Source organism: Thermobia domestica, chromosome 17, assembly GCF_964235325.1.
Source record: "Thermobia domestica chromosome 17, izTheDome1.hap1.1, whole genome shotgun sequence".
In the NCBI taxonomy this organism is placed as follows: domain Eukaryota; kingdom Metazoa; phylum Arthropoda; class Insecta; order Zygentoma; family Lepismatidae; genus Thermobia; species Thermobia domestica.
The window spans coordinates 136,999,714-137,018,349 of record NC_137470.1 but is presented as its reverse complement, the minus strand read 5'-3'; the positions used below and the strand labels follow the sequence as shown (position 1 = coordinate 137,018,349).

The window sequence follows — 18,636 nt, the reverse complement described above, 5'->3', positions numbered from 1 at the left end:
ACGTGGTGATCATTTATTGTAAATTTCTTGCAAGCTCCCAAGAAAGAAAATAATTCGAATATGTGACGAAAACAAAAGATGATCTGTCCATACATTATCCCACAATATATATAAAAGCAATAAAAGTACCAATCTCTCCTGTATTTTTTGGAGAAGTTACTTCGAATTGACAAGATTTTCAATTTCTCCTTGGGTTGATTGAAATCTCGAAACATACAACAGTAAAAGAAGCAATGAAAGAGTTTCTAAGTCATTAGAAAGTTCACATACAAATTTAAATATTCAGCTGATGTTCAATATACAGAGATAAATTTAACATTAGTAGAACAGAAATAAATTGCACCACAGCCAGTCCTAAATTCGAATGAGAAGGGCAGAAGGTTGGTGTGACAGGCCTAAGAAGAACGACAATCCACACCGTAAAACAACAAGTTAAAAGGCCTGCCGGTACACAGGCTTAGATGGCAGCCCCATCAGGGTACTAAGGAGCTGGAAGCTAATAACCTACACTCACAGAAATTTTGACTAATAAAGAAACCAAAATGAATTAGAGCCGGAATGAACGATCAAAGATGACTTTTGGGTTAAAGAGAAAGACGAAAATCTGAAATGAAATCTGAGTTTTACGTCCCATGGTTATGTCAGCTAGGCTAAAGGAGACGGTGAAGACGAGAAATGAATGAAATGGTGGAATGAATAAAGTGGGAGGAAACCCATGCACACGGTGTTTGTCCACCACAAAGTTCACTTGGCGCGAGCTGGGATCAAACCAGGGACCCCGTGCACCAGAGGTGAACGCTCTATCACTGAACCACCGCGTCCCAAAGAGGAAGATGAGAATAGCTACATGACTTGTTCGCACATTAAGAGAACCAGCTAAACTGGCTCAACTGATACAGGAAATCAAACGACTACATATAGATATTTTAAGAACATGGGAATCCATATGCAAGGAATTTGGCACTACAACCACTCTTAAAATGACATTTCTTTATTCGGATAAAGAATCTGGGGAAGATCATCTAAGAGTTTGAAATCTTATTACTACCTTTAACTAAGAAATCACTATTAAACTGGAATAATTATTACGGCACGATTTGATTCTCAAGTAAGAAACGTATAAGTGCTCTAATGTTATGCTCTCACAAAAATAGCAAACTCAATAGACAAAGATATCTTTTACAAAACACTTTAAATACACTAGAGTAGACTTCCGGCCTAATGTGGCGGAAAGGCAGGCCGGATAACAAAAAAGCCGGATAGGCTGGAGTTCTATGATATAACTGTACGTACTGTACAGTTATATTCAGGAATGGCGGCCCGCGTACCGTATTGAGGTCCATTACACTCTGACGAAACAATGAACAAGGAGCAGAACGCTGCTCTTTTCCTGTCACAACTTGTGTTTTGAACACGACACGTAGGAGGATCGTATCAAACGTCTGCTTCCAATGCCTTGGCAATGCCTTGACTTCCTATTTAATTAGGATAAAAGAAAACTAGGCCGGATAGTTGCAAGCCGGATACTCGTGAGTCCACTGTATCTATAAAATCAATAAATATATTCAAATAATAATAATAAAAGATCTTAATGTTAAAGTTAGTTACGACAACACAAAGTTGGAAAACATAATGAGAAGACATGGCTTAGAAAAAAAATGAATGAAAATGGAAAGCTGTTGACAGAATTTTGTAAAAGAATAGACTTAATAATTGGTGAAACAATATTTCCCCACAAGAATTGTTATGAAGTTATATGGCTCTCCCCAGATTCAAAAGCAGAAAACCAAATAAATCACATCATAATAAGTAGACAATGATGACATTTACAAGATGTAAGAAATAAGCGAAGTGCTGTTGTCTACAGTGACCATCACATCGAACCTGGGACCGTTCGCACCGAATGTAAGAGCGTTAGCGATTAAAGGACATTGAAACAGAGTCGAAAATATTAGGATTAAAAATAAGTGGAGACAAAACAAAAGCAATGAGAATAAACACGTCGAGCAAGGAGAAACTAGAAACAAGCAATACAACAATCGAAGAAATAGATAAATTCCAATAAATAGATAAGAAATAGATAAATTCTCGGAGCAATAGTAACTAAAAATGGGGGAGTGGAAGAAGACATTAAAATTACAATAAGTAAAGTTAATACAGCATTCATTCAACTGTAATCAATATGGAAAAGTAAACAAATTGGACTAAAAACAAAATCAAGAACCTTTCAAAGTAACGTCAAGTCAGTCTTGCTATACGGATATGAAACCTGGAAGCAAACAAATCAAATCTTGTCAATGGGTGCTTAGGAATGTCATGAACAAAAAAATGACCTGAAACAATTACAAATGAGAAACTCTGAGATATAACTAATCAGAAATCAATTATAGGACAAATAAAGAAAAGGAAATGGCAATGGATCGGGCATACTTTAAGGAAATCAGATGGCTCAATAGAGAAAGATGCATTGGACTGGAACCCTCAGGGTACACGCAGGAAAATACCCTCCAGATGCAAATGGAGAAGGGTTCGGTCATTCTATTAGCGCTCTTCCGAGGTCGCTACGGACAGAGGAGATTCCTTTACCAAACAAAACTCTGAAGGCTGGTTTGAGCGAAGGGGCGCCCATACAAACCTAATTGTACCTTAAATATCCAAAGCCACTGATGTGTGCTAAAGATATAACTGAACTTAGAAACGCTTTTATTAATATTACAAAGAAACTTTGTAAATTGTTTATAGAAACTTATTTTTATAATAAATTGGTGAAAGGCTTGTCCCGGACTATTTATTGACTCTACTGAAAAACATTTTAATATATACAGGGTGTAACAAAAATGTACGGCAAAATTTCAGGGGCAGATTTCTTATGGGTATCTACCGCAATACCAAAATTATCTTTCTAGCTTAATTAGAAGCTGAGTTATTATGGTTCAAGTTGAGTCACATTGGGGGCGTTCACAATGTAGCTATTTCACACCGTCAGGCGGCTCAATGCCGTAAGTCTCTAACGATACATTTCCCGACATATTGTCATATGAAATTTTTTACTTTACCCATAAGGAATTCACCTCTAAAATTTTGTCGTATCTTTTTGTTATACTCTGTATATATATATATATATATAAAATATATGTATGTATAAAAATCATATGAAGAATTAACAAACAGAAACTAGTTTTTAAATTCATTGTTAGAAAGTAAGACTTACTCTTGCAGTTAATTCATCAGCATGTTGTTCAGCATCTGTAACAGGCTCTTGCACTTCATCGAATGCTCTTTCCTGAGCAATCATAGTCTCATTTAAATAATCCTTTTCCAGCCTTAATCTATCAGCTTCACTTACTAAGATAAAAAAAGAGAAAAAAGAAATAATGTTTATTGAGAAAACATGAGCAATTTAACTTATTGAAGGCGTTACCACATTTTTTTTTTCATTTTTTAAAGCGTACTCACATTATAAACTTTGAGAATAAAGGCATTTTTTTTTAGCAATGTACGAATCAAATGTGAAATTATACAAGTCAGTTACTTAGAAGGCCAAAGTAATTACTTTACACTAGGTCATGTTATATTACATTACTTACTACTTTTCGTAATACAGTAGACTCCCGAGTATCCAGCCTGTTGTGGCGGAAGCGCAGGCCGGATAACCAAAAAAAAAAAAAAAAGGATAGGCCGAAGTTCTATGAATTCATTAAGCATACCCCAAGATCAATTTACGAATACAGTACTGTACAGTTATAATAAGGAACAGCAGCAAGTGGACTGTATTGAGGTCCATTACACACTGACGAAACAATGAGCAAGGAGCAGAACGCTGCTCTTTGCCTGTCACAACATGAATTTTGCATGCTACACGTAGGAGGATCATAGCAGAAGCTCGCTTCTAATGCCCTGGCAATGTTGCCAATATAACGCCTTGCCTTTCTCATTTAATTACGATAAAAGAAAACTAGGTCGGATAGTACGAAGGCCGGATAGTCGCGAGCCGGATACTCGGGAGCCTACTGTATAAATAATCATGAAATAAAATTCTCGAGGCAACGTATAGAAAGTCTATATACACCAGAGTCCCATTTAACCGGATTTCATTGAGCCAATGATTCTTCGGTTGAATGAAAATTATGTTAAACTGGAATAAAGTTTGTTTGATATTTGATATATTTTCAGTGTGAAAATACGTTGTTGACATCATATGATGCCTTCAAAATTGAACATTAGAACTAAACATTGCTATATCAAAGCCGTACAACTAAAACAGTGTAGTTCAATTTAGCTTGTGAAAAAAAAATCTTTTATATAATATTATATGAACACTTCTTAGCAACTTATTCGGTTAACCACGATTAGGATTTAGGATTTAGATTTCAGGGCTTTCAGCATCTATGGCCATGTTAGCCCGTCACGTATGAGGGATGACGTCCCTCGGTGATCAAACTATCCGGGGAAAGGGAAGGGAGGAACAGCTTGGGACTTATAAGTTAGGTACCAACCGGCATTTCCCTGGTGCGAATGAGGAAAACCCAGGAAAAGCTCATTCAGGATGGCTATTCTGAAAAACTATTTTACACTTTTTCGACAGAGTGCTCCCACCGGGAATCTAACCCGGGACCGTACGCACCGAAGGCGAGAGTGTTAGCGATTACGCTACACGAGGCCTCTCGCTTAACCAGCAAACTCGATTAATTGAGATTCAGTTAAACGTGACTGTAGTGAACAATTTTATGCCAAATAAGTTTAAATAGCAATCGTACAATGTCCTTAAGAGATGGCAATTAGAACAAGAAGTCTGTTTTTATGAAAATAGAGTTAATTTATTTTAAACTTCTAGTGACTTATTTCTTAAGTATTCAAACTTCGGCTTCCTCTTTTCTTCTTTTACAAACTTTCTTACATTTTCAAATTGTTTTATCTAAAAAGAATTTATTTCGTTTACGGAGAGCAACTAAATATTTACTTACATAATCCGCTGACAGCATTCTGAGCATCTCTCAACAAATTATCTGCATCGATCAAGTATTTTCTTCCTTCCTCCAAACTGTTTTCCGTATCTTCAATTAGCCTCTTTACTGTATCCACCTTTCCAGTCAGCTTTGAGTCTCTGAAAATAATGAGAAAAGAATAACATACTACTAAACGAAACGAAATGAAATATTTCAGTTCAATGTCCCACGTATATGATCCTTTTTTAGGCTAAAGTAGATGGTGATTAAGACAAATAAATGATGATGGAAGAATAAGGCAAATAAATGATGATGGAAGAATAAGGCAAGTAAATGATGATGGAAGAATAAGGCAAGTAAAATGATGATGGGTAAGGCAAATAAATGATGATGGAAGAATAAGGCAAGTAAATGATGATGGAAGAATAAGGCAAGTAAATGATGATGGATAAGGCAAATAAATGATGATGGAAGAATAAGGCAAGTAAATGATGATGGAAGAATAAGGCAAGTAAATGATGATGGATAAGGCAAGAAAATGATGATGGAAGAATCGGTGAAATGAGAAAGTGACAGGAAACGGGAATACCCCGACAAAACCCTCGGGCATGGTGTTATTCACCACAAATTTACTTGGCCGGAGATCGAACCAGGGACCCCCACGTACCAAAGGTTAAGCACCGTGCCCCCCCTCCCCCAACACACTACGAGTTCATAGACTTACACTTTCCGATACTTTTTCATATTTTTATGCAGAAAACTAAATGAACACAAACAAATTTATTTCTTTTATTTGCAATTATATACCAAAACAAGAATTTTAGGAAAATGATCCAAAAATGGATCAAAAGATTGCGATCTTAACCAATATGTTTGTTTGAATCAGGGGCCACAAAATTTTTGGAGGCCTCTAAACCGAGTTTTCGTATTTTCTACGGAATAGGCACATCATACTGAATTAATTGATAGTTTGAGTTTGGCTGCACTATATGTACTACTCCAAATATAAAGTCTACAAGGAAAGTTCTCTTGAAATATATTGAATCTGTTTGAGCCAATAATTAGTTTTTGGATCAGGGGCCATAAAAATTTTAAAGGCCTCTACATCTAGTTTTCGTATTTTCTACGAAATAAGCACATCATACCGACTTAAATAATAGTTTGGGTTTGAGTACACTAGATGTAGTTCTCCAGATATAAGGCCTACAAAATAATGTTTGATTGAAATATATTGTATCTTTTGGATCAGGAGCCACGAAATTTTTGAACGGTCCCTAACTTGAGTTTTCATATTTTCTACGGAATAAGTACATCATACTGAGTTAAGTGATAATTTGGATTTGGATACACTATATATATTTCTTCAGATATAAGGCGCCTAGTAAAATATTTGATTGAAATATATGGGATCTTTTGATCCCAAAATTAAGATAGTAGATGTAGATGAAAATGACAATTTCTTAACGAAACTTTCAGTAGCATTTAACGATGTGTTGAGTTTGACGAACCTTGGACTGGAAGATAAGTCCTTTACTGAGAGAAGCAAGGTAGACTATATGTGATTATAGGTACTGCGGCTTCAATTCGAGTCTACAGACACCAATCTAAAGAAAAATGCTTCACGTTATTTACATTGGATCTACTTCCTCATGAAATTAAAATTAAAAAAAAAAAAGACTGAAATGAATATCCAAATGAAAGACACGAACACAAATGGAAACAACGACATAGATAAATACGGCTCGTGGTAAGTGACAGAAAACCGAGATACACCTTCGTCTTCCATCTTCCAATGAATCGTGAAATATGTTCTTCAATGTTACTCATCAAGACAAGCTACGATACTTTTAGCGTTACAATCATTACCTAGTTTGTGGCCTCTTCTCGTCATATTTGTCAGCTTGTACTCCGCAGATAAGTGCTCTATTTCTGAGCCTCGAAGCTTCGCCAAATCATTTGGTTTTCGGTTTGAAAGTGGAACACGACGCACCTAATGTAAGGTTCTTACTGATCTGAAGAAATATATTTCCCTGACTTTCCCTGATCTTTGGAGGAAATTCTCTGACTTTCATAACAGGTGTCGGATGACGTTGACATATAAATAAGGAACAAATAGCGGTGAATATTTATATATGAGAAAATTTATTCTATAGAGAAACAAGAGTTTTAGGAATAATCCAAAAAATGGAACAAAAGATTGCGATCTTAATCAAGAATTAGTTTTCGGATCGGGAGCCACAAAAATTTGGAACGTCTCCTAAATCGGTTTTAATATTTTTTACGGAATAAGCACATCATACTGAGTTAAATGATAGTTTGGGTTTGACTACACTATATATAGTTCTCCAGATATAAGGCGTACAAGAAAATGTTTGATTGAATGAAATATATTGATTTTTTTCGATCAGGGGCCACAAAATTTTTGAAAGGTCCCTAAATTGAATTTTCATATTTTTTTACGGAATAAGCACATCACACTGAATAAATTGTTTGTTTTGTTTTGGCTACACTATATGTAATTCTTCAGATATAAGGCGTACAAAAAAATGTTTAATTCTATGAAATATATTGAATTTTTTGGATCAGGGGCCACAGAATTTTTGAAAGGCTTTTAAATCGAGTTTTCTTTTTTCTTTTTTTTTCTTTTCTTTTCTTTTTTTTTTTTTTTTTTTTACGGAATAATCACATCATAGTGAATACATTGGTAGTTTTGTTTTGGCTACGCTACATGTAGTTCCCAAAATATGGGGCGTACAAGAAAATGTTTGATTGTATGAAATATATTGAATTTTTTGGATCAGGAGCCCAAAAATTTTTGAAAAGCTTTTAAATCGAGTTTTCTTATTTTTTTACGGAATAAGCATATCATACTGAGTAAATTGGTAGTTTTGGTTTGGCTACGCTATATGTAGTTCTCAAAATATGGGGCGTTCAAGAAAATGTTTGAGTGTATGAAATATATTGAATTTTTTGGATCAGGGGCCACAAAATTTTTGAACGGTCCTTAAATCGAGTTTTCGTATTTTTTACGGAATAAGCACATCATACTGAGTAAATTGGTAGTTTTGGTTTGGCTACGCTATATGTAGTTCTAGAGATATAAGGCCTACAACAAAATTTTTGCCTGAAATATACTGGATCTTTTGATCCAAAAATAGTAATCAACTGCTCAAATGTACATTCCACTTACCTCCCATAAAAATCTAAGCAAAGTCCCATACTGTGATCATTAAGCTAAAATTGGTGTACAATTAATGTAAAAAAAAAAAAAAAAAAACAAACTTTCCCTGACTTTCTTTCTTTTTCCTTGAATTTCCCTGACCTTTGCCATTTTTCCTGAGTTTCCCATGATTTCCCTGATCAGTAGGAATCTTGTAATGGTATTTCTATTTCATTTGTAAGTGATGTACAATAATACAATAATTTTACTATTTTTTCTTTCTATCTCTTTTTCTCCATGGTAAATCATATAGCATAAATTGTTTTATAGGGGCAACATTTTCCCAGTGATAGATTTTAAGAAGAACTAGCTGAACCTGCGCTCTCTACGCATCGCATCATTCATATACGAGCATGAATCCCCTTGTCATTCCTCACAACATACGTAGTTGTTCCTTTACAGACACAAGTTAAGGACGTCTACGTAAAAATCGGCAAACGGTACCATAAAGAGGAGATTTTTTCAATATCTCGCACAGTTTGCAATATTTCAGACTATTTCCAGTTGGAGTTTTTAATTCATGTATGATCAGTGTTTTCTTTCTTCTTGCATGCAGCATGTAATAAGCAAATACATTACACACACAATTAATTATAATGTCAGTGATATATGGTGTTCATTGGGCAAAACGCACCAAACAATAAAGATTCATCTTAGTCTGGAGAAATGGTTAACTTTATTATCATTTGGCCATGAAACAAACGCCTGGGAAATATACAACCCCTACAGACAACTATATGGTTTTGGAATGTATAACTCGTAGGATATGATGCTTTACATTTTTAAAAATTCAACATTTCCGGTGTAACCCTAAAAAATGTAATACAGAAATAACGGTCATGTTTTTTTTAAAGTATTCAATTAAAACTGGACAATCTACACACAATTTCGAATGGACCAGTGAAAACGGCACGTTTCTAGCACTTGTGACTTTCGAGATCTCATTGTCGAAAGGATTGGAGACAAACACATAAACCTAGCATTTTAATATATAGACTAGCTGAACCTGCGCTCTCTACATAGCGCATCATTCACATGAGTATAAATCTCATTGTTATTCCTCACAACATCTGTACATGTCCCTTTACAGACACAAGTGAAAGACTTCTTGATAAAAATCAGCAACAGGTACCATGAAGGGATTTTTTTTAATTATTTTTTTCAATATCTCCCACCGTTTGCAAGATTGAGCCTATTTCCGGTTGGAGTTTCTAATTCATGTATGATTAGTGTTTCCTTTCTACTTGCAAGCAGTATTAATAAGCAAATACATTACATACATAACTAATTATAATGTCAGTGATATATGGTGTTCATTGTGCAATACGCTTCAAAGAATCAAATTCATCTTAGCCTGGAGAAATGATTATCCTTCGTTTTCATTATCATTTGGCCATGAAACAAACGCCGGAGATATACTACCCGCATATACAACTATGTTGTGTTGGAATGTATAACTAACTAACTCATAGGATATGATGCTTTGCTTTCTTTAAAATTTCAACACTTGCAGTATACCCCTAAAAAATGTAATAAGGAATTAACTGATATGCTTTTTCTTTTTTAAATATTCAATTAGAACTGGACTATCTACACAAAATTTGGAATCGACCAGATAGTTGGTGAGTACTTCAAATTGTATGCCCGTAGCCAAACTCCCTCTATAAAAATTGTTGCGTGAGTAACTTATTATTCTGAAGCATGTGTTTTTTGGATAGCGCACATATTAGTTCCTAAGTGAAGTCTTGACCCGGCTACGGTAGATCCCATAGTTTCGGAGCTATGGACCTTTAAAGTTCATTTTCTCATATTTTTCTCAGCCTATAACTCCGAAAAGAATCATTTGTGGACAAAGGTTGGTCTATATTTTTTCTCTTATCTTGGTGTCAGGAATCACCTCTGAAATGTTTTCGGTGTTGCCTTCAAACACCCTGTATATTCCTTACTAGTTCTGATTCATTTATATGCCGAATATTTGGATCATGCGTGTTTGTGTTTTATACTCAATATGTGGATAAAATACGTTGAATCGTAAAGGATCCGTACTTATAAAATATATTGTGGCAGGTTTCTTGTCAAGAAAATATCTTTCTCAGTACTTGTACAACGACTCACCAAAGGTAGTCGTTAACCCTGGTTCAGTTATATCTTTAGTGGCAATAATCGTTTTCACCTTAAAATATCTTCTGAAGTTATATTCACTAGTATGCTCACCTTTTCTACTGAAATTACAAGTCCATGGTGAATATTAAATAATTTATTTTTCGATTCCCTTTTAATGTATATTCACACAAACCGACTTGCAATCAAACATGTCCACTGAGTATCTATAAACAACGACATAGCAACCAACTAGACAATAATGTATATTTCTTATATATTAAAACATTCTTCTTTTATTATTTTTAATTAACATTATAACAGGTATAGTGCTTGTGTAAAAGCACTTTCTGCCCGAGATATATGTAATTATGGACCGATACAAAGTATCTCGTTATATAAAATGTCGCCCGATAAAGGGACTAAATATAAAAGTTACAAGGGAGCTTGACTTTTATATTTAAGAACCACTGGTCCGTTTATAATAATGACATAAGAATAGTGCTATTCTTTACATTTTGATCGCCCTTCATATATAACTTCATTAAGTTTCCTTCATATAAATACATTTATAATAAAACTTTTATTCCATTATTATTTATCTTTTATCATTAAAAATGTCGTCGCTTACTAATACAATCAACGAAGGATGCGAAATCAAAAGCGTAAGAGATAATTACATTTTAAAACACAAATTACAATGATCAACGATTTCATTCATCATTAAAAACGGTCATGTTAAAAAAAATGTTTGCTCTTTCCAGGGCGCATTATATAACAATTACGTAAGATGGTATTTTAGAGTATACATCATATCAACAAGGCGTCATGATACAAAAGAATCTTATCCAAGTCTCATATAAGGTGACACATGAGTACAGTCGTCGGATAATTAGCTTAATAGAATGAACCTTCTACTGAATATAATCTTTGACAATAAAGTTTCAACATAAATCAATATAATATAAATAACCTTTGTTTTTAATCAATAACAACACAACGATTCGCCAAAGGTAGATATAATAATCTATGCTCGAGTGAGCGAAAAGAAGAAATTAAATTTATTTTCACACATAAATATTCATAAGAATCTATAGCTGATATGGGTTTAACCCCTACCACATCAACTGCAATCAGTTTAGATTCGTACTTGTATATGATTCCAATAAAGTACATTGTACTGCACAATCATGATTATGTTCCGCATTATTATTCTGTACAGGAATTGTGTCATTATTTTGATTTTGATACGAAGTGCCATCTCTTGAACTACGGTTACGTCTATCAATGTAGTTTACAGCATTTCTAGAATTTCGCCATGTATTTCGTCTGTTTTTGAATCTACTTTGGTTAAATGGTCTGACATAATTATTGACACGATTAGTTAGGTTAGGTGTGTTCCCATCATATCTTTGCCTATTCTGATTGTTCTGATTGTTTAAATTTACTCGATTTAGGTTATGTTCCGTATCGTCTACATTACGGATATTTAGATTCCGGACTGGTACTGATCTAAAGTTATCTGAATTGTTTTTAATTTTGCCTATTCCCGCTTGATGATTCTGTGCCTGGTATTGAGTTTCATAACATTGAACAAGCATCAATAGATGATTAAAACTCATGCATTGCGTAGAAAACAGGATTTGTTGTAATTTAAACGGTAGTAGATTTCGAATAGATGCAATCACTCTAGATTCAGATTGCAATGGATTTACGATTTTTAATTCATTATACGTATTCACAACAAAATCAACAACAGATTTGTGCACGCGAGGATTAAAAGGTTGATTTCTAATCGTAGCGTCTCTGTTTGCAAGCAAAAAGTCATTCTCATAATTTGCGATCAACGCTGCTTTGAATTCCTCATATGTATTGACGTGTTCACGTACTGCCTTAAACCATAAAGAACACGGTGGAAGTAATAAATGAGGGATTAGTTTCATATATTGAGATTTATCTATACACATTATACTGCATTCGTCCTGAAATTTTTCTAGGAAAGAAGTAGCATTTTCATTACATCTACCACTAAACTTACTCATAGCACGTATTTCGCTCATTTTTACACTTAACTTTACATTTCTTTCACCGTTTCGTGTTCGTGTTGAATGAAAATTTCTACCTACTGCGTTATGCGTGGTTCCACCATCTCTTTTCCGCCCATCTGTATTCCTTGGTTGAATTCTTTCCAAAATAATATCCTCATCGGATGGGTTGCTTGAGGAAGAGATAACGCAAGGTCCTTGTCGATCTGCTTCGGGTGAATGCGAGGTCATCTCTTGTGAATGAGGGAACTCCAAACGATCATTAACCATGTTGTTGTTGTATGCGTTGTCTTTAATCTGTAACGTCCTAATTTCCTCCTGTAAGGTAGATATCAATTGTGTATTTGCACGTATTTGGTTAGAATTATCTGTCACCTGAATCTTTTGCTGACGAACAGAAGATTCGATTACTTCAAAATCTTTTTTTACAATATTAACTTCTTGGATTACATGATTGTAATTATCCTTGCAATCTTCAGATAATCTTTTTAACTTCTCGTCGAATTGTAACGTGATGTCTGTCACAGCTTGTATTACAGATTGTTTCGCTTCTTCGGACTTTTGATCTATTTGTTCTAACTGCCTACCCAATTCTTCATGCTGTCTCTCTAATCGTCCATTCAATTCTTCATACTGTCTTTCTAATCGTCCATTCACTTCTTCATACCGTCTACTTAATTCTTCAGATTTTTGCTGTACTGTTTGTTTTAACTCTTTGGACATCTGAGTTAAATTTTGTTCTAGTCGTTGTTCCTGTCGCTGTAATGCTAGTAGAATTCGGTCTTCTAATGTCAACATTCCGGGTGCAATAGGAGCTATATTCTGCTCGTTGTTAGCACTGTCAACAGTTTCATTCTCTACTGTCTCACCAATCATGATTTTTCTTGTGATTACTCTGCCACTTCTAAGAACGGTTGAGTTCGTATTCATGAACCTTCTTACTAAGGTAAATTCACCCTTACTTTAGACTTCGGGATATGAATTTACAAGAATCCCGGGTGAGGTAAACCAAAAATTTTACAACGACTCACCAAAGGTAGTCGTTAACCCTGGTTCAGTTATATCTTTAGTGGCAATAATCGTTTTCACCTTAAAATATCTTCTGAAGTTATATTCACTAGTATGCTCACCTTTTCTACTGAAATTACAAGTCCATGGTGAATATTAAATAATTTATTTTTCGATTCCCTTTTAATGTATATTCACACAAACCGACTTGCAATCAAACATGTCCACTGAGTATCTATAAACAATGACATAGCAACCAACTAGACAATAATGTATATTTCTTATATATTAAAACATTCTTCGTTTTATTATTTTTAATTAACATTATAACAGGTATAGTGCTTGTGTAAAAGCACTTTCTGCCCGAGATATATGTAATTATGGACCGATACAAAGTATCTCGTTATACTTGATAATGGTGAATGGGCAAACAGTGTCCCCATTCATGCCACAACTAAATCTCCAATCCAAAGAGTATGTATTTTAAAAGCTTATATACAAAGCAGTAATTTGAGTTGAGTAGATTTTGAGTTTAACGTCCCTTTCAGCAGCGAGGCTATATGGGACGGGACCTATTGATTAAAGTGGAATTCCTACCATGTGAGCACGAAGCAATAATTTGTTCATTCAGTTTGTTTTGTGTGAAATGTTCCTTGTTTTCTATTAGCTCGTTAATAACAAACCAGTTTGTTTTATAATTGATACCTGCCGGAAAAATTAGTATTGCTATTATATCATTGATATCTTTACATGACAAAGATATTATAGTTACATTAGATGTATTTCTTTATGAATCTCAATTTTTTCTGAAGAGAATCACAAAATATAGTACCAACAAAAATCTATAATTAAAAATGCCTATCAATAATTAATAGGACTTACTTAACACTAGTATTGTTCTCAAAATGTCATTTACCACATAATTCAAACTTTGTTGACTTGGACACGTCCCAGATTTTTAACACACTTCAAGAATATCACCGATACAAAATTATGACACTAATAATTTTTTTTGAATTTTTTTAGTAGTTAAATTATTAAGAAACTAAATTAGGATAAGTGTTTCGAAATGACTTTAAAATGAACCTGGATATTATAGAGTTTAGTGTAAAATTACTTAACATGAATATTTTGAACAAATTTATCCTATCACTAAATAACATTTTAGGGCCTGCGAAATTTTGCAGAGAAGTTGTATCTCCAATGTTTTGAAACATAAGAAAAAGTAGGCTCAGGTCCCGGTAAAAACACTTTAAAAGTTTATTTTGACGAAATTTAAGAAAGTCTCGACAAATTCATCCTCACAGAAATGAAAGGAAAATATCATCAACATTTGTACTTGTAGAAATATTTCTACGTAGGACGCAAAATTGACACAACAAACTTACCTCAAATCTTTCCTATTGCTATTTTGAAATTCAACATTTCGGCTGTAGTTGTCAGCCTTGAACAGGTTGAGATTAAAAAGTTGATTCAAGGATTGTTAGGATAGTTAGAAAAGCATTCTATATAAACTTTAAAAGTATTTCGACAGCCATTATACTGTACACGTCAAAATCTTACAAAAATCAAAGAAAAGTACTAAAAGAGAATTATATGAATTTACTTTCTATTAAAATAAAATGATCCAAAACCAACCAACCTTTTTGACCTCAACCTTTACATGATCATAGCTGACGACTATAGCAGATTTTTTTTTTAATTTCAAAATAATAGTATATTTTTTTCTACGTTAACAATCTAGAACTATTGTTAATGTGGTTTATGTTGCATAGTTATCCCCTATATGTTGTGAGACGTTGTTTGCTTTGAGAATAGAAGACGGTACGTTTCAAAATCAAGCGCGCTAACACCTTGGTTATTCGATGACCCACTTCTCGATCTAAAGCTCCTAATTACAAGCCAGTACATGTTACAGAATTGCCCGTTCCGATCAGTGGCGGAGCTAAAGGGGGCCCCTTCTCAGTAGTAGCCATGTTGGAACTAACTAAAATATTAAAAACGTAATACAAATTTATAAATATTTTGTTATCAAACATTCAAAACTTTTTTTGAACGCAATAGCAACTACGAATATCCCATAAAGTGCCAACTTTATATACGCCACCAGAAACTAATGTTTACTACAGTGAGTCTGTAGCATACCTTCATTATAAAACTATTTTGTGATTCTTTTATTTATATATTTTGTTGAAAAGTATTTTTCTTTAGTTTAAATGGGACCAAGAACGATCGTTTTCAGATTTTACATCTCGAAAAAGAAGAAAAATACTATACATAACGGAAGCTTTGTTTCTATATTGTCAAATTGAACACAACACATTGAGCAAGGCTAAGTAATAAAAATATATAAAAACACAAACACACAACAATTTCAACAGATTAGCTGTGTCTTCATCAGATTTCCACTCCTTCTGGCTACTTAGGAGTTGGCCATCTCTTAAATAATTTCCGGAGATCAACCTTTAATTAGGCTCCTCCTCTTCATTATAAGGTAACATTTGTATTTTTCCACTTTCACCTGTTCGGATGCACATTTGTCCAATTAAAGATTTTCGTTTTATCTGGTCACATTCTTGTCCTTTAATTATCCTTGTTTATGTTCCCTTATTCATTTGTTTTTTCTTTCTTCTTCCTTTTCCTTTCTTCTGTTTTAAGCAAAATTCTCTCCCATTCTTTATTTACCGCAAACCCTACATTCCAATTCATCACATTTGCCTCCTGCCTTCGTGATTTCGCTGGCTTCTTTCTTTTTCTCACCAAAGTCCTGTTCCCTGCTTCTATGACCTCTGCTTCTTCCCACACTATCCTGTGGTATGTCTCTTTTTGATGCTTATATATTGCATTGTTGTCCCTTTTTGATCTTATGTCATCTTTGTGCTACTTTATCCTTTTTTCCATCTTCCTTTTTGTTTCTTCTACGTAAATTTTATTACACTAAGCGCATCCAAGTTTATGTATAACTCCGCTTTGATCTTTGTCCACTATCGCTTTTCTCTTGTTTTTTCTGACTAAATCATCTCTTTCATCTTTTTCTGTATGTTTTAATTCCTGCTTTCCGAAGTATCCTCTTTATCTTCCCTGTTTCTTTGCCTATGCTCTCTTTACCAAACCATTTTTGTTCTTGTCTTCTTCCTTCTCCTTCCTCTCGATTGTCACGTTTCATCTTTCTCTGTCTTCTTCATTGTATCCATTTCAGCTTATTTGTGTCCAAAACTTCTTTAAATCTCGTTTCCTCCGTTCTTCATCTGTATTTATGTCTCCTATTCTTTCCTCCATGCTTTTTATGAAATACTTCTTCGTACTCTCATCCACATCACTTCTTTTGTAGCAATACACTAACGCTGCACATTCTTTCTGGTACCAGGATGTAATGAATTCTCCTTCGTTACATCCTGGTTCCAGAAAGAAATGAAATGAAATCTTTAAGTTTTACGTCCCACGGGTATGCTGACTAGATTAAAGGAGACGGTGATGATGATAAATGAAGGAAATGGTAGAATGAAGAAAGTGGGAGAAAACGGGAGAACTACGAAAAAACCAACGCATACGGTGTTTGTCCACCACAAAGCTCACTTGGTGCGACCTGTGATCGAACCAAAGACTCCATGCACCAGAGGTGAATGCTGTCCCACTGAGCAACCGGGGGCCCCTGGTACTAGAGTGCGCAGCTGGAGTGCAGATATATTTCTTCATAAACATGGGTATTCAGCACTACTGAGAAACGAATAATACAACAAGTAATAAATAGGTAGGAACACATATAACCAAAGATTAGCTCACCTGTTTCTCTCATTTAAATCTGATGCATCACTAGCTAATAACATAGAGTTCAAACTTCGGTTTCTCAGGTCCTCCAATTTATCGTCAAATTCATCAATTTGGTTTCTTATATCATCCAGAAGATGGCTCTGATTTGACACTGGCACAGCAAACTCTTTCATTTTATCTAAAAGATACAGAGCTTCCTCCATTTCGTCTTGTGCTTCTTGCCGTCTTGAAGCAAGATCACTTCCTTGAATTAATTCTAAAATATTCTCTGCTTGTTGTACAGCGTAGTCTATTTGAGGACCTGGAAAGAAAATATTGTTTCTATGAAAAAATAATATTCTGCAACCAAAGTGAGGACATATAATATTATTCAGTGTAAACAATAATATTTTAAAAAAAAAATATGTATGTAAAAAGTCAGTACCTTAAATTACCCGAATGCGAAATGAAAAATGTCATTCTAGAAAGAAGATAGCGGATGTAGCTATTTGGAGTCGAATTCGATACTACTAAATGTAAAGAAATTTAGCTAGCACCGGGAGTCTTCTTATTGTAATGGGTGTGGAACAATGACAACATGTTACTTATGTCCGATCAGGCAATGACTTGTTTCTAGTTCTCTCAGTATTTATTAGAGTTTCATGATTCTTTTGTATATCCCTAGCACAATGTTCTGTTGTTTGTGATCTTAAAATGTGATGCCTGAGTAGAATCAGAAGAAGTAGAAAATTAGTTCTTTGAGATTCAAACTGAATTCTAGGAGTGCTTAAGCTTTCTCGCCCAGTGAATAAACTAACTTTAGAAGTTTTCTGTAATTTAACCCGGGAACAGTCGACAGATGAGCGAGGCGCTCACCTTTGTTTATGTTTTCGTTTGAAAGCCGTCCTCTTGAGGTCACACACCTGTGGTGCCGTCTAGCTATCTCTTCATGTGTGTGATGTGTGGGATTCAAGCTTGAACATTTCATTCTCTTCAATTGGAATAGAACTGATGCTGTTTATGTGGAGCGCCACGCTCACCTCTCGATCGACGGCGTGAGGGATTTTTCCGAGATCATGGGCGACAAAAAGAGCAGATTCAGCTGTGGCTTGCGGAAAACCAGAAAAACCACTATACGATGTACTGTTGTCAATCTGAGGAACACACTGGGTGCATCTGGGTAATGGGCGACATCAAGACAGTGATGGAATAGAATAGTACCTTATTGAAATATCTCTATACTGAAAGATATAAGTTGAGTGTTTACACTAAGATATTTATATCTTTAATTTAATTAGAAATTTCAATCTTAAAATATGAATAGTATGAACACATGAACAGCATATATTGAAAACCAGCTCTAATTATATAAATATTTAAAAGCTGTAATGCTTATATGAGAGTGATAATAACAAAAAGTGTAATTTTTACACGATAATGATAATAAAGAAAGTGTAATGTTTATGGAATAACACAAATTGATTTGATAAAAAAATCTGTGATAATAAAAATAGATACAACTTATAATATATGATTTTGTATAACCACTTTATAATTTTATTTATAA

The 18,636-nt window shown here is 34.3% G+C and overlaps 1 protein-coding gene across 1 annotated transcript in view; it reads right to left on the bottom strand.

Annotated features, from left to right (window-relative positions):
* Positions 1 to 18,636, bottom strand: part of LanA (laminin subunit alpha) — a 402,631-nt gene that overhangs the window by 125,242 nt on the left and 258,753 nt on the right. Inside the window, exons 38-40 of the mRNA XM_081744326.1 lie at positions 17,103 to 17,391; positions 4,965 to 5,104; positions 3,212 to 3,345 (exon numbers count right to left, since the gene is read on the bottom strand). Coding sequence (XP_081600452.1) covers positions 3,212 to 3,345; positions 4,965 to 5,104; positions 17,103 to 17,391 — 563 coding nt within the window. The remainder of the gene's footprint in view (positions 1 to 3,211; positions 3,346 to 4,964; positions 5,105 to 17,102; positions 17,392 to 18,636) is intronic.